Here is a 15,314-nt window from a genome sequence, read left to right on the forward strand (position 1 = left end):
ACACATCAGGCCAAATCTTGCTGATCTTACTTTGATGAGCAGTCTCATTGAAACTGACTTCTTGAATGAGGAAGGCCACCACGGGTCAGTATCCTATATTTATCCAAGAACTGTCTGCGCTACATATGTGGGAATTAAGGTCTTGATCCTACAAGGTGCTGAGAGTCCTCAACTTGTATTAAAGTCAGTACAGTCAGGCCAACTCCGCACTGAGGTAACCTCCCACCCTGTAATGGAGGAGGCACCATGGTTTATTGCTGGTGAAAGATAGCAACCATGCCTTAGCAACCATGCCTCTTAAAAATGGGGCGGGGGTGGAGTGGAAGAACAAGCCTTCTGTGATGATACCCTGGATGTACCCTCTGAGACCTGCAGATTCTTGAGGCTGACCCCTACCTACTTGTTGCACAGTGAGGGCAAACATCCCATTTGGTGGGGCAAAATGGGGACAACTTCACAAGGGGAATCTATCAGAGTCTTCTTCACTATTAGCCCTCTCGTACTACTTTTTCTATGTTATGGGGCAGCCTGACTCAAAAATATTTTACCTGAGAAATCCAAAGAACTATTATTATATTGGGGAAACAGTGTGTTTATTTTATTGTTTGTTTGAACTCCTTAAATATGCATTTTCAGAATATCCCTTTTGTGATGTAATATGTATTCCTCTGTGATACCTGTCTGGTCAGCTGCTATACTCTTTCTGTTAGGCTCTCGGAACAATGCTGTAAGCAGACTTCCTTGCATTTGCTGGCTTGCCTCACAATACCCTCATTACTCAAGCAGAATATGGAGTGTGTTAGCTTTCTCTTAAAGTCATGTCAAAGAGGAAAATAAATTAGGGAACAAATGTGTTTTCCTATTCAAAACCTTTGTTAGGAAAACAATGGCAATGTGCAAGACGGATTCTAATTGTATAACATTTCTTTGGTGAGAGATGTGATACGTGGAAAACTCATTTGCCCTAATGAAAGGAAATAGAAAGGTTGCATTAGTGAAGACTCATTACCAGTTTCTGCGTGTTGTGTTTGTTTTTTGTTTTGTTTTGTTTTTTAATTGTACTGATGAGGTGGGAATTCCTGTTTTTCCAGGAAAAGAGGATCAGTGGCATATGCCTCACAGAAACCATGGTTGCTCAATGCTACTGTGGAAGAGAATATCACTTTTGAAAGCCCCTTCAACAAACAAAGGTAACATGTTTCAGCACCTTGCCAATAAAAGGAAGGGAAAGATTAATTGCCTTTCACAGAGACAACTGCATTGGCTGTTTATGGCTAACCAGTCATATTCTCCTCCTTGGTTACTTGGTTTGCCAATAATGGTGTCTTGGTATGATGTACGGCATGGTCAGGTGACCCAGGGATCTCTTTCTCTCCAGCAGTTCTGTACCGACAGCAGACATAATACTCTTGTTGAATCCAAGAGGGAAATTCTAGCTATTTAGATAGTGGTCCATGTCCCCCCAGTGGACATATTTTCCTAAGAGAGAGGATAGCCATCCACTCAGCGGGCTCAGTGGCTGTGGACCAAATTCTGTTCTTAATCACTCTGATTTTACACTAGTGTAATGGAAGAAGAATTGGGTATATTTTATCTGCTCCTATATGAGACAGACACAATGGGCCTTATGCTGATCCAACTTGTCCTGGTTTAATTCCATTGACTTCAGTGAAGATACTCCTGATTTATATTGGCATAAGCGAACTCAAAATCGGTCCTGATACCTTCAGTCACAGCTGCTCAGATGATGCCCCTCCTCTCCTACTCCCTCTAGCAGGGGTTTGGCTCTAAGCGCTTAATTGAGCCCTTTGGCTTTCATGGGAGTTGCATTTGTATAGAGGAGAGGAGAATTCGGTTCATTTTTCTAAGAAAACAGAGTTATGCTCATGTAAGGCTGAGACTCTGGTACTAAAGTTACTCATTTCATTGCAAAAGAATCCAGTGTTTACGTCAGAGTACCACAATAAATGTCCAATGATAACATTATTTCAGTTAACCCAGAGATACACATACCATTACTGACATTTATTATTCAATATTGAACTACCTCTTCACAAGAAAACTGTGAAACTCCTTATAATTTCCCAGATACATGACATTGTATTTACCCATGTCTTACACTTCCAGAGCCAGCCTCCCATATTTGTGGCATTTGCAGCTTCTGCTCAGTACTGTTGGGAATAATATCAGTGTTACAATCTTTTTAGGTTGTATGTTGGAATCCTGTTTTTTTACTACAAATGTAACTGCACTTTAAATAATGCTGTTTGGTGTGCCAGCAAAAGTAATTACTAGACAACCCATTCTGTGTTTTTTGAAAGGAAAACATTAAACAAACACTTCAGCTCCAGGTCTGGGGCCATCTGTTAGGTGAACAACTGACCATATGTTTCGTAGGCATAAATTTACAAACTGCTCCTTCAGCCAAATATTTGATGTATTTTGATCAATTTGTTGTGAAAGTGTATGTACGGTAAATGTTCAGCTGGCTTCATCACACATGGAGATCCACCAAAAAAATCATTTTAGGCGCTTTTGTTCCTTCCAAAGAACATCTATGTGTGATGCACAGGATTTAATAGACCAGAGTGGCACTTTTGAGTAAACTCTCTTGTAAGCTGATCTTAAAGCTTTTTTAAAATTTAAAAATTTGAAATGTTATTGAAGATAAATGCTATGTTTGTGCTTAACCTGAGTGGATCACCTAATCTTTGAACTCTGTTTTTTTACATTCTGAAATAGCATTTGGCATTGAATCTCTACTATTATTGACTTTGGAAAGGAAAGAGGGAATAGCAAAAAAAAAAATGCTATTTGAAAAATAAAAATTGTTTGAGTAGGTTTTTTTTTTTTATTTAAAGGGGTCTTGCTAAGTGCTCTGTTGCAACATTTTTGTTTCCAAATGACTGTTTTGTATTGCCCAGGAGATTAAATAGTATCATTATGGTCCAAATTCTGCTTAGATTTATACCCTGTGCAATCACTGACTCCAGTGGAATTGCATGGAATAAAAGTCAGTGACAAATCTGGCCCTGGTGGCTTCTGAATCTAGGAATGTTGTCATGTGTCCCTTCATTTTTGCCACCAGTGACCTGCACTCTCTAATTTGGCTGCTTGGGTTCCATCCAATAAAACAGTTGAACAAGCTTAATTAGAAATATTGATAGAACAACCCCACTTGATTGAATAAGATCTTTACAAGTTCCCTGTTAACTTGAAACCTAAAAAGTCTCTTACAGTGAGTTAAAATTAGTATCGGGTGCCTCACCTGCTCCTGAGTAGAGCTGGCTGAGAATTTTCCAGTGAAACTTTTTTTGTCAGAAAATGTCGGTTTTTCAAAATTGAAACTTTTTGCAGGAAAGGACTAGGTGTGAAGAGCGTTTCTTGGGTCAGAGTGGAATTTCTGAGATGAGAGAATGAGAATGAGAGAAACTCCAGAACAGAATCTCGGCATCAGCAGAGCAGGGTCTTGAACCTGGGTCTCCTATATCCCAGCCAAGTGCCCGAAGTATTGGCTATTTTGGGGGTGTCTCTTACTCTCTCTGTTGTTCATTGGTTTTTTATTATTTATTCTGGGTTTTTTTGGTGGAAAATTTTTGAAGATCTCCATTTTGTTCCAATGATGAACAAGGGAAAAAAACATTTGCAGGACAGGAAAACCGTTTCCCATCCATCTCCACTCCTGAGTCCCTCTCCCAATTTTGTTGGCTATACAATCACATTGTATATGTTTTTACTGTTTCTCTCTTGTTTCTGTGAAGGCCACACAAACAGAGGAAACTAAGGTCCTGATGCTGCGAACAAGTAAACCTTAAAGGGTAACAATGCATCATAAAAGAACCAGTGCCTGTTCTGCCTATTTTTAGCCTTTAAATATTTTTAATTGGTCTGGGGAGCTGGCCTAAGGTGCTTTGCTAGCCAAAATGGTATTTACTTGACTATGATTGAAAGGGATTCCATTAGAACAATTAGTGTCTAACAAACGAGTCTTTTCCACTGTGTGACTTTTTACAGCTGGTTAATCTTTGCTCCTATGAAGGTAGAAAGTGTGTTTCTCTAGCAATATCTGTGTGGATTTTGCATTATCTTTTCTGTTTCCACAGGTACAAAGCAGTAATTGATGCTTGCTCCCTTCAGCCTGATATTGACATTCTTCCTCATGGAGACCAAACTCAGATTGGAGAGAGGGTCAGTAACCATCTACAGGATTTGTTTTTGTTTTGATTTTAAATCGTTTCAGTACTCTAGTTGCCAAATAAATCTTTGAGTTAAATATACTTTTGGATCATTAGTCTGAAAGCTCATCGCTTAGTAAATATGGGAACATTGCTGTTTGTGTGAAATGTGCTGGTTTAAATGTTCTGCTACCAGAATGTTTTATTAGTCCCACAGTCACTATCTGAAATATCAGTGCCCAAGTGTCACTCTTTGTAGTTTGGTGTCTACAGGCATATAATAAAAATGAAACTTTACAGTTTTAGAGCACCTTCCATCTGAAGGTATCGTGTAATTAACAAACATTAATGAATTAAGCCTTGCTATACCCTGGTGAAGTAGGAAAATGCTAATACATTGCAGCTGAAGAAACCAAGGCACAGAGATTAAGTAATTTGCTCCAAGCTACACAGTAAATCTGTAAGACAGCATGGGTGAGGTAATATCTTTTATTGGACCAACTTCTGTTGGTGAGTGAGACAAGTTTTTGAGCCACAAAGCTCTTCTTTGGGTATATATCTGAAGAAGAGCTGTGTGTGGCTCAAAAACTTGTCTCTTTCACCAACAGAAGTTGGTCCAATCAAAGATATTACCTCACTTACATTGTCTCTCATACATCCTGGGCCCAACACACCTACAGCTACACACACTAAATCTGGGTCAGGGCTGGGAATAGAACCTAGATCTCTCATAGCCACCAGATTATGCTTCATCTCAACATAGTCGGATATTGTGATTTAAAAATTACCTCTTGTAATTCAGTTACCTAGTATAATTATGATACATTAGATAAATAATATAGCATCACAGCATTACACAAACCTTCACATGCCTCAAGAATGTTCTCAGACTAATGTTTCTGAATAAATGATTGGGGGAGTGCCAGTTAAAACGTAGTTTTAAAAATTGCTACCTTTAAAAGAAAAATAAATGTGTTATGGGCAAACTCTGCCCTTCCTTTCCACCCTACCAGAAGCTGAAAATGTTAGTTTAAGGACAGAGAGTCCAAAGATCATCCACAAACCCAGATCTCTTCAGTGGTACCACCAACGCATCATGACCTTCTCACTGAAAAATGAGTCTAAGGGCTAAAGTTAAACGGTTGAGACCTTATTTTAGCACCTGAACAAATGGTCTGCTTTTTCAAAAGTGTCAAGCTTTTCCCATGGAACTGAATATGGACATAAGAATTTAAAAATCTTGGTCAAATGCACTAAAAGTTCTCCGCTGATGTTGAAGTACAGTTTGAGCGAGGACAAAGAACATTAAAAGTCAGTTCCCGCTGCGGGTAGCATACAACTGAGGTCATCTAAAAGTTTCCTCTTACTTGTAAGAGGAAATCTGGAACATCTCAGCAAATCAGTGTAATCTGCATTGCATTTGCTCAATAGCAATGGAAGCTTTAACAATTTTATGGTTGTGTATATATGGCCCAGAATTCATGGTAGAGCGTTCCAGATATCAAGGCAATTAGTCTGCTGCTTTCCCAAATGAACAGTTGGGCTACTTTTTCAAAAGGATATGCCTGGGTTCTTTCATTCCATGGTGCCTTCTCCACAGAAACTTCTAACAAAGCAAAAATTGAGTATTCTGGTTTTAGAGCTGGATTAGAGATTTTGTGATCAATTGATTATTTTTTTTATCTGTTTACTTTCAGGGTATTAATCTTTCTGGAGGGCAGCGCCAGCGCATCAGTGTGGCAAGAGCACTTTACCAGCAGACAAACGTTGTGTTCCTGGTGCGTAGATGCCATTGTGTCTGAGCTGTAAACTGCAGCAGCAAGTACACTCATTCAGAATGTTTAATGGGCAGCACATGAAATTCTGCTCCACTGAACCAAAAGGGGTAGTCGCAGCTGAAATGTGCACTACTTTATTTTACATTTGTGATAGCTGGGATACCCAGGGGACGGACCGACCCATAAACACCAAAAATAGATCTTGGGATAAATAAATGTAAATAGAAATCATGGATCTGATCATTCACTTTACTCTGGGGCTGGGAACATGCCTCCAAGCAGACAGGCTCAAGTTAGTGCACTAAGAATAGCATTGTGGATGTGGTGGCATGGATGGCAGCATGGGATAGCTGCCTGAGTCCAAGTCCCTCTGACCACTGGGTTTGAGCTTGGGTGGCTGACCCATGCCATCACCCATGTCACAAGGTCCACACCACTCCCTGCTGCAAAAAACACGCCCTCCTCAGTTTCTACTTGAAATGCTGCTTTGACCAGTGCATTTATTTTTGGTACTTTGAGATTTTATTTGAGCTAGTACATTTCAAATATTGACTGCAGTATTTGTAAAAATTCCTAAATTCTCATCCATAAAATTAATATTGCCCTGTGCCTAAAGCATCTCTTTTCTTTGTGGAAACAAGCTCTCTGGCCATCTTGAACAGTTCTCTGCATATTTTGCCCCAATGGAGGTACTATGGGGAGAGGGGAGTGGAATTAGGTCCTTGGATTAGTATGAGGAAGAATCAAGTAATCCCCTCCCCCCCGCCACACACACACACACAAAACGTCCCTAAGAGCCTGGGAGGCAGATTCATAGGCCTGTCTTTATGAGCAGGCCTCATAGCAATTATGTGACTGCCCCAGTGAGTGAAAACCCTTTCACAACATGAGTAGCTCTTCCCGGGCAGTGAATATAGCACAAGTGCTATATCGCTGCATTATCCGGCCAAGCGCTGCAGTGGAGCATGGCCAATACTTGGCCAAAAGTTGCCTTTGTCTATCACGAAGAGTACAACATTGCATATGTAGCAGGCATGCACAAAAACTATAGTTAAGGAAGATCGGTTTTGATCCAAATCCTCACGGGATTCAAGGGAATCCTCAAGGGAGTTCAGCATTTCACCTGACAACTTCATATACATTTTTTTTAACCCTGCTCAGTGTTTTAGATGTATGGTTCCCATGGACTTCACTTGGAACTGGGTGACTAAAGCTCCATGGAAAGATTTGAGAATATACACTTTGTCAGGGTGAGAGGTTACTGTAACATATTGTGACAGATTTTTGTTACCAATCTACCTGAAGCATTAGGTGATTAGGCCGAGGCCACAGGATTGATAAGGGAGGAGATGATGTAACACTCCAAGTGTTTAAATTTTAAAACTTTAGAGTGCTGGAGGGAGGGCGGTTCCCACATTACTTAGAGGAAGGAAGAAAGCGTTAGTGCCCCAAGCCCTAACCCACTTTTATACGGACACCCACACTACCCAAGGCTGGCCAAGCCTGGGTGTAGTGTAAGAAGAAGAGGGGGTGGGGTGGACAGGAGTTTTTTGTTTTGTAAAAAAAAAACCACCTCAGGTAGCAAACACCATATTAAAAAAAATTAGTTTTAAAGCAAAAATTATAAATGCTATAAACCTAAAGGTAATTAAAAATAAGCTCTCTGTCCCAGCTACAAAACAGCCTAATACTAAAACAAATAACAATAAAAAAAACATACTGCTATAGCTATAAAATGTACTAAAATGCAAATACTTGCTTTGTTCACCTTAAAATACAAAATGTTTTGGGTAATATCATAAAACACTAAGGTTTTAATATACTTGCTAAAGCAAAAAAAAATCACTATTCAATACTTATTAATACAAATAAATGCAATATGTTTCTGGCTTAGTAAAGCCAAACCTTTTAATTAAAAAAATTGTTGTTAAAAACGCACACCAACAAGCTCTAAAAGCAAAAATATAAAAAGTTCACCCACTCCTCATATGAAACATAAAATCTTTCCGGCTACCCCAAACCTCAAGCCAGTGGGCTAAAAAAAAAAAAAAAACCTATTAAATACCAAAGGTTGTACCAAGTAAACTCCCCAAAAGTGGGTGTGCTTGTCCTTTCCTGTTGCTCCAAAGCCCTGTAGTAAAAATATTTCGCTAAAATCCCCAAGCCCTAACCCGCTTTTATACTTACACCCGCACTACCCAAGGCTGGTCAAGCCTCGGTGTAACGTAAGAAGAGGGGGAGGGGTGGACGGGAGATTTTGTCCCGTGCACGGGTCGTCCAGGGTCCGCTGTGATCTTTGAATTACTCCAGCTTTCGGGAGGGTTTTAATTTCTGGGTTTTTGGGGGGGGGCGGGGTTTATTCCGCGACCTCTGTTCCTGGTGCTTTTTGTGCCAGTCCAAACCGGCTTTCTGTGGTCTTCTTCACTTTCCCAAAACACAACAGCTTCAGGGACACGAAGCTCTGCTCCCTCCCCCCCCCCCCGACCTCATCTCGTCTTGCCTGTGTTTTTTATCTTTTCAGCCCTGGTTTTTTTATGGCTGGCTGTGGCTGGGTGAGAGATAAACTTTTTGTTTAGCGCCATGACCTTGGACTGGGGCCAGCGTTTTATCGTTGGACAGAGCTTGCTAGCTGCAGTGTTGTTAACCCATTTTTTGCTTTTTGCTTTTTTATTTTTCCCCCTCCTTTTGCCTTTTGCAACCTGCAAAAGAATTTTTCACTCCCCACTTACACCTTTGACCCTCCCCAAAATGCTTTGCAATGCTTGCAACAGCATTTGCAACATGCAGTGCTAATTTGCCTTCCTCAGGGGAACCCCTGAGGTTGTGACAATATGTGCAACAATACCTGGCACCTTTGAATTTCCTTCATTTTATTATATTCTGATATTTTGCACCCTCAAAAATCATCATCTCTACATCATCATTGCTTCTAGATGTTTTAAATTATTTTTATTGATTTTTTGTAAATGTACCAATACAACAATAAATATATTAAATGTAATTACAATATGACATTATTCCAAAATTCCGGGGGGGGGGAGAGTAAGGACATCAAATTTTCAAAAGCATCCAACTTTGACCTAATTGCCCCCATTGAATTTGATTGCAAAACTCCTATTGATTTCAGTGGGAGAGAGCAGACTTAACTCAATGCTCAGAGAGCAAAATTCCCCATAAAAAGAATCAGTATAATTCCTTTAATAAACAATATCCAGTGGGAAAACAATGTAAATCCTACCAGTAATATCAGTACTACCATCCACATGTTGTGTTTGTAACTCTGAATATAAATGGGATCAAATGAATAAATCCTCAATAAATGTTAGATCTTTCCTCAGTAAATTAAATACAAATCAGTGAGTCAATAGGACAGGATTAATCTAATTTTAGCCCTTAAAAGCAATTAGCTAATCAAGATCATACAACTGATCAATCTTTCTGTCTCAGTGGTTTAATAGGGAAATTTTTCTCAGAGGTGGGAATAGATCACTCACAAGGGAGCAAGTATGTCACTAAGAAAAGCACCAAGATGTGCTTATACTCTTTTTCTCTGGAGGACTTCAAGTCATGTACACCATAGTTTTAGGCTACTGTTGACTTCACTATGTTCAGCCTAAATAGGGGCTTGTCAGTACTGCGGCGCCATGTAGACAAGCCCTTAGTTACACCAGTATATCAATATTTGAAATGTGCAGGTAAATAAACTGTCAGTTACCCTAAGGCTCAGTAAACCACAGCACAAGTCTAGCTAAAATTACCATCTTTCAGCTTAGTCATTGCAAAAAGATAATTCATGCTTTGTTGCCATCCATCTGAGAATCCCCTGCCACTGCAAAATACTGATTTACTGTTAATCTTCTCCTCCCTCTGGTTGTCTGTGTTGATCTAACTGACTTGACTGAAGACAGCACTAGTGTTAAAATATATCACTTCCATTAAATCCTGTAAAGACTTGGCTGCAGCAATAGGGCATGTACTTAATCTCTTTTCCCGTGGCTAGGATGATCCGTTTTCTGCACTGGATATCCACTTAAGTGACCATCTTATGCAGGAAGGGATCCTTAAAATGCTAAGGGAAGACAAGAGGACCATTATCCTGGTCACTCACAAACTACAGTACCTGCCACATGCTGACTGGGTAAGAAAGCTGTCATTTTTAATGATGAAATCGAAAAGTGACTTGTTAACTTCTATTGCTATAAAATAAACATTATTGAAAATAATATTTTTGCATTTCGGTATCAACAAAGGACTGCATAGGGAGAATGTACATTATTAACATTTTCAAAATTGACTAGTGATTTTGGGTGCCTTTAATTTTTTCATTCTCAACTTGAAACACCTTAAAGGGGCCTGATTTTCAGAGGTGGGCAATTCTGGAAATTGGGTCCCTTTTAAGGCATCTCAAGTTGAGCACCGAAAAACAGATACCCAAAATCACAAGTCCCTTTTGAAAATCTGGTCTACATGATGTCCTTTAAACAACTGCACCTATTGGAATGATACATCTGTTTATATTTTTGACATTACTATGCAGTTGCTTTATTACCACAGAAGAAAACGATTATAAGGAGACTGAGTCAAAGGAAGACACAAGGCGGGGAAAATGGACAGCATGCCTAATTTATGTGTAGTAAATAACATATTGAGATGGGCACTTTCCCTTTCAAAATAATTCCATTATTTAGGTAGTTGTCTGTTGTAGCTCACGAAAGCTTATGCTCAAATAAATTGGTTAATCTCTAAGGTGCCACAAGTACTCCTTTTCTTTTTGCGAATACAGACTAACACGGCTGTTACTCTGAAACCTATTTTATATCTTGTAGCTGATAGACAAAATAGAAGTAGCATTTTTATGTAATGACTCTCACAGCCACAAACACCAAAGATTTCGTGAGTCAGATGGAGTGGAAAGTTTTGTTTTGTTGTTTTGTTTTTTGATCAGATTGTACACTTCTTCACTGTGTCATCTTGCAACAGCAACACATGTCTTCCTGACCACGAGATTGATTATTGTAATTAATTCTCTTAGCAGGGCTTCAGTCACTTGCAAAACATATGTAATGCAGCAGCACAGTTATTCTCTGGCCTGAGCAAGCCTTTGCTGTGGTGATTCCTAAGATATGGAATTCCCTCCCTCTAGACATCTGTCTTAGTCCGTCCCTTCCCATTTTTAAACACCTATACGCATTTTTTCCAAAGATGATGTTTTAAATAAGTACAACTGTTGGCCTCATATTAATAACCTCTCCCTCCTTTTCATTTGTCAAACATGTCTGTTGTCCTAATTTGAAATGTTATGAGAATAGTTATTAAAAATAATAAGAAATTCTTTTTTATATTTTTGTTACTGTAATACTGTATAGGCAAATGCATGCAGGGTGCAAAGGGGCTTTTAAAATGCAAATTATAATTAGTCATCATTATCTATTATTAAGCTAGATCATGCAGTCCTTTCTCAGGCAAAATTCTCATTAAAGCCAGTGGGAGTTTGTCTAAGGCAGGGCAACAGGACTTGTACTAGTTGTTGCTATTGTTATTCATTTAGAAATATCTCAGACTTTTAATGTGAACTATATATGTCAAATGACACTCCTAAATTTTCCTGCAAAACCTTTGAGAGAATTTAAGTCCCTGTTTTAGAAGGTGTTTCCTGAGTAGAGGTCATCAAAAAATAGGGCTTTTTTTCCTGTGGAAATTTTTGGCACAAACAAAACAAAACAAAAACTCAGGTTTTTTCCGTGGAAGTCAAGTTTTCAGTGAAAAACCCAAATCTGAAATATTTTGGTCAAAGACTATAATATTTCAATTCACAAATGTTGCTGTGGTGCCTCCTGGGAGTTGTAGTTTGGATGCCTTGTGCTCCTAGTCTCTGTAGACTGGACTCCCTGTCAGACTACATCTCCTGTGATGCACCAGAGTCCAGCGTGTGGTGAGGGGAAGTGACGCATCATGGCAGTGATGCATCATGGAAGATGAAGTATAGGTGGTTCAAAATTTTTCAGTTTTCAGGCATTCGTTTTTCAATGAAAAATTGAACTTTTCCATAGAAAACAGACACATTTTGAAAAAGTGTTGTTTTTTTAAGCCAAATTTTCCACTGAAAAACAGTTTTGACTGAAATTTTTTGACTAGCCCTATGCCTGAGAGGTGCTGAACACCCTCAGCTCCCATTGCCTTCAGCTGAAGTTATCAGTCCAAGTCACTGAGCTTCATTTCCTCCAGCTTTCCTCAGTGTTCATCAGAAGTAACTCCGCTGAAGTGACTGGAGTTCTGTTATTTTCAAACTGATACAAGTGAGATCAGGAGGCCCATTGACTTGAAATCAATAGGAGTTCAGAGGGCCTCCCATTCTTCAGTGTGACTATGTGACTATAATAATTTCCTGCAGAAAGGTGTGTTTCTTCCACCTAACATTTACTGTTTGGAAAACTTTAATAACCAGAACCCCACAGCATTTCCCAAAGGCTCATGATGGCAAACAGGCTGTGGAACCAGAATATTTACATGTAATTTCCTGCATGAAGGGCCAAGGTGCTGGGCACAGCATGTAGATAGAAGTCTGTGCTTTCATTTTTCAGTGGTAACAGCTCTCATTTGAAAATTGTTATCTTGTTAATAAACTGTGTTTAGAGAGAGTTCTAAGCTCCCTGTATCTTCCGTCATCCTCCAGGGAGTGGTAAGCTAGGAACAAAGAATTAAAAGCAATCTGTGTCATTAATATGAGGCATAGAATGCTGAGGTGTGTTTTTAAAGGGAATAAGAGTTGAAGGATAAACAGGGGGTTTTTTTAAGAAACGGATTAATTCTCAGAAACAGTAACTTATTTCAATGCAGAGGCAAAAATCTGTCCCGGCACCACCGTACCTCAAACTAAAGTGATATAAATAAAAAATGATAAAATCCAATGAACAGACTTGATTATCCACTGCCTAGCACTTTGTATGGTTCTTTACATCTATGAAAAAGGGGTATAAAATATTACCAGTTCAGAATAATAGTGTTTTGCACCCCCTTTGCACAAGGGGTGATGTGTATACCAGGTGTAAGGCAGTGGAGAATCAGACCCAGCATGCCTAATTCTGTTCTTTTATGCTACTACAATGCCACTGACTTCACTGCATAAGTAAGAGCAGCATTTGACTCATGCCCTATTCTCATGACACACAACAGAGGAGGTATCATTAACTCACTTTAACAGTGGGGTTAATTGTCTTGCCCAATGTCATGTAGCAAGTCAGTAGCAGGGAATTAAAATACAGGAGTTCCTGGCTCGCTCGCTCTCTCTCTCTTTATACAGTCTAGGACCAGCTACGCTCCTTGTGCTGGGGACCATCTCTTCACATATGTTTGCATAGCACCTGGTACGGTGGGGTCCCAATACTCAAAGCGGGATGCGGGCACTTTTGTAATTCAAATGTTAGTCAAATGCCATGTTATGTAATTTCTGTGCCCAAACTTGTTCTCAGTCCACTAGCTCATGCCACCCTCTTTAATTCTAAAAATTATCACACCAAGCAAAGGATTTTTTTAAGGGAAATATGCATTTGTGATAAAACAGAGACATTCTGAGAATCTGTTGCCTTAAACTCACTGTGGGAAGCTCTTCTGCTGAGTAGCCTCAATTGCTGCTTACTCCCATTCCACATTTTTTTAGATATTTCAACCTGTGAAAACTAAAAAGAGGTCTTTTTTTTTAAAAGATCTGCTTTATGCAATAAGGTAAATTCAACTGAATGTGGCTTTTGGAGAGGTTGTGCTGCATACTGAATCGTTTTCAGGTAATATGCCATATCAATGAGCCACATCACATCTAAGAGTATCTCATGCTGACTACAACTGATGGTGCTTGAAACATAATACATGTCATCCTAAAAATGAAGCAAAAAATAGATGTCGTTATGGCATACATGCTGCACGGGTTCAAAGCAAATGATGCCATGATGTAAGGGGAAAGGAAGGCATAAGAACCTGGCAGTCAGAGGCTGCTGAAGAGGAGAGGGAATTTCCTGTGTCATTTGGAAATAACAAATGTCATCTGTGGATGAGGAGCCCAAAATGCCAGCAGACTTTCTGTGGGCTCATATCCTGAATTTACTTATTCCATTAAAGTGGAATTCATGTTTGGAGGGATGAACATAAGGGGCTCCATCCCGCCCTGCAATAAATCCTTTTGTGCCCCTCTACCATAAAGGAATCCTCAGCTGACATAAAACCAGAAGAGCTGGCTCTAAAACAGCTCCTCCTGCCCATCCCCTGTGCAGTAGGCGGACTTATCAAGAATGGGAGGGGCCTGAGCATTATATGCTTTAGTGATCCTGGGTCAATGGAGCAACCTACAAGGAACCATTCCTGGACAGTACAATTTAAAACAGCCAGGGCTGCTCTAATTTATTCTGGTAGCTGGAAGAAGCCCTAGCCAGTCCCAGGATTGGGAGGAACAAAAAATTGGCATAACCCCTCTTCTGGTTCACCACGCTGAGCTCAGGCAGCACATCAGAGGATTGAACCAGTGTTATCACTGCTTGGATTTCAGCCATGATGCTTGCCGAAGCTCTGAAGATTCTGGGGATTGTAACTGCAAATAAGACACCCGTGCCTTATTGTGCCAGCTATTGGGAAGTATTTGGTCCATTCTGGAGTAAAAAGTGAATGCCTCCCTGAGGAAGGGCGAGTTGCTTGTTTCTCTTAAAGAAGGGAAAGGGGAACAACTGACTAACGGGTAGCTAAGTCCTTGGTAGCACTTCACAGCCCACTCTGAGGTGGGAATGACAGAGAGGCTGGGGTTTGCTAAAATGGGAAGTGTCTTGAGTCATATAGTCAAGTAGGATATCAACCTCCTCCCTCTATGTATCCATGTTGTCTATATTGATCTATGGAATAGTATTGGTTTGGTTTTGTTTTTTTTAAATTTTTTGTACAGTGCCCAGATCACTGGATGGGAGCTTCATAAATATAACCAAATATCTCCTTGACAGTTTGTATTCCTAACTTCTTAGATCATTGCAATGAAGGATGGTACCATTCAAAGAGAGGGGACACTCAAGGACATTCAGAAATCAGAGTCTGAGCTCTTTGAACACTGGAAAACACTCATGAATCGACAGGACCAAGAACTGGAGAAGGTTTATTATGTATTTTTTCTCAGCATCTTAAAAAAAATTTATTCCTTATGTGGTGAAGCATTTTAAATTGAAAACATTAGTAACACATACTCTGTGTGTGTGTTTGAAGTTTGCTTGAATTAACTTTATTCCATTTATTAAGACAAAAACCTTATATCTGAATGTATCATATTTTCTCCATACTAGGTAGGACATACGCCCACCCTTTTTAGTGAAGTCCCATGGGAAATTTTCTT

General features: G+C 39.6%; 1 protein-coding gene across 4 annotated transcripts in view; it reads left to right on the forward strand.

The window, feature by feature from the left end:
• ABCC8 (ATP binding cassette subfamily C member 8) overlaps window positions 1-15,314 on the forward strand; it is a 135,993-nt gene that overhangs the window by 85,570 nt on the left and 35,109 nt on the right. For all 4 annotated transcript variants that reach the window (XM_084631930.1, XM_084631933.1, XM_084631931.1 and 1 more), the window contains 5 exons: window positions 1,092-1,190; window positions 4,104-4,188; window positions 5,873-5,953; window positions 9,954-10,091; window positions 14,953-15,078. In XM_084631930.1, coding sequence (XP_084488056.1) covers window positions 1,092-1,190; window positions 4,104-4,188; window positions 5,873-5,953; window positions 9,954-10,091; window positions 14,953-15,078 — 529 coding nt within the window. The remainder of the gene's footprint in view (window positions 1-1,091; window positions 1,191-4,103; window positions 4,189-5,872; window positions 5,954-9,953; window positions 10,092-14,952; window positions 15,079-15,314) is intronic.

This window comes from Lepidochelys olivacea (assembly GCF_965140295.1).
Source record: "Lepidochelys olivacea isolate rLepOli2 genome assembly, chromosome: 6".
Classification (NCBI taxonomy): domain Eukaryota; kingdom Metazoa; phylum Chordata; order Testudines; family Cheloniidae; genus Lepidochelys; species Lepidochelys olivacea.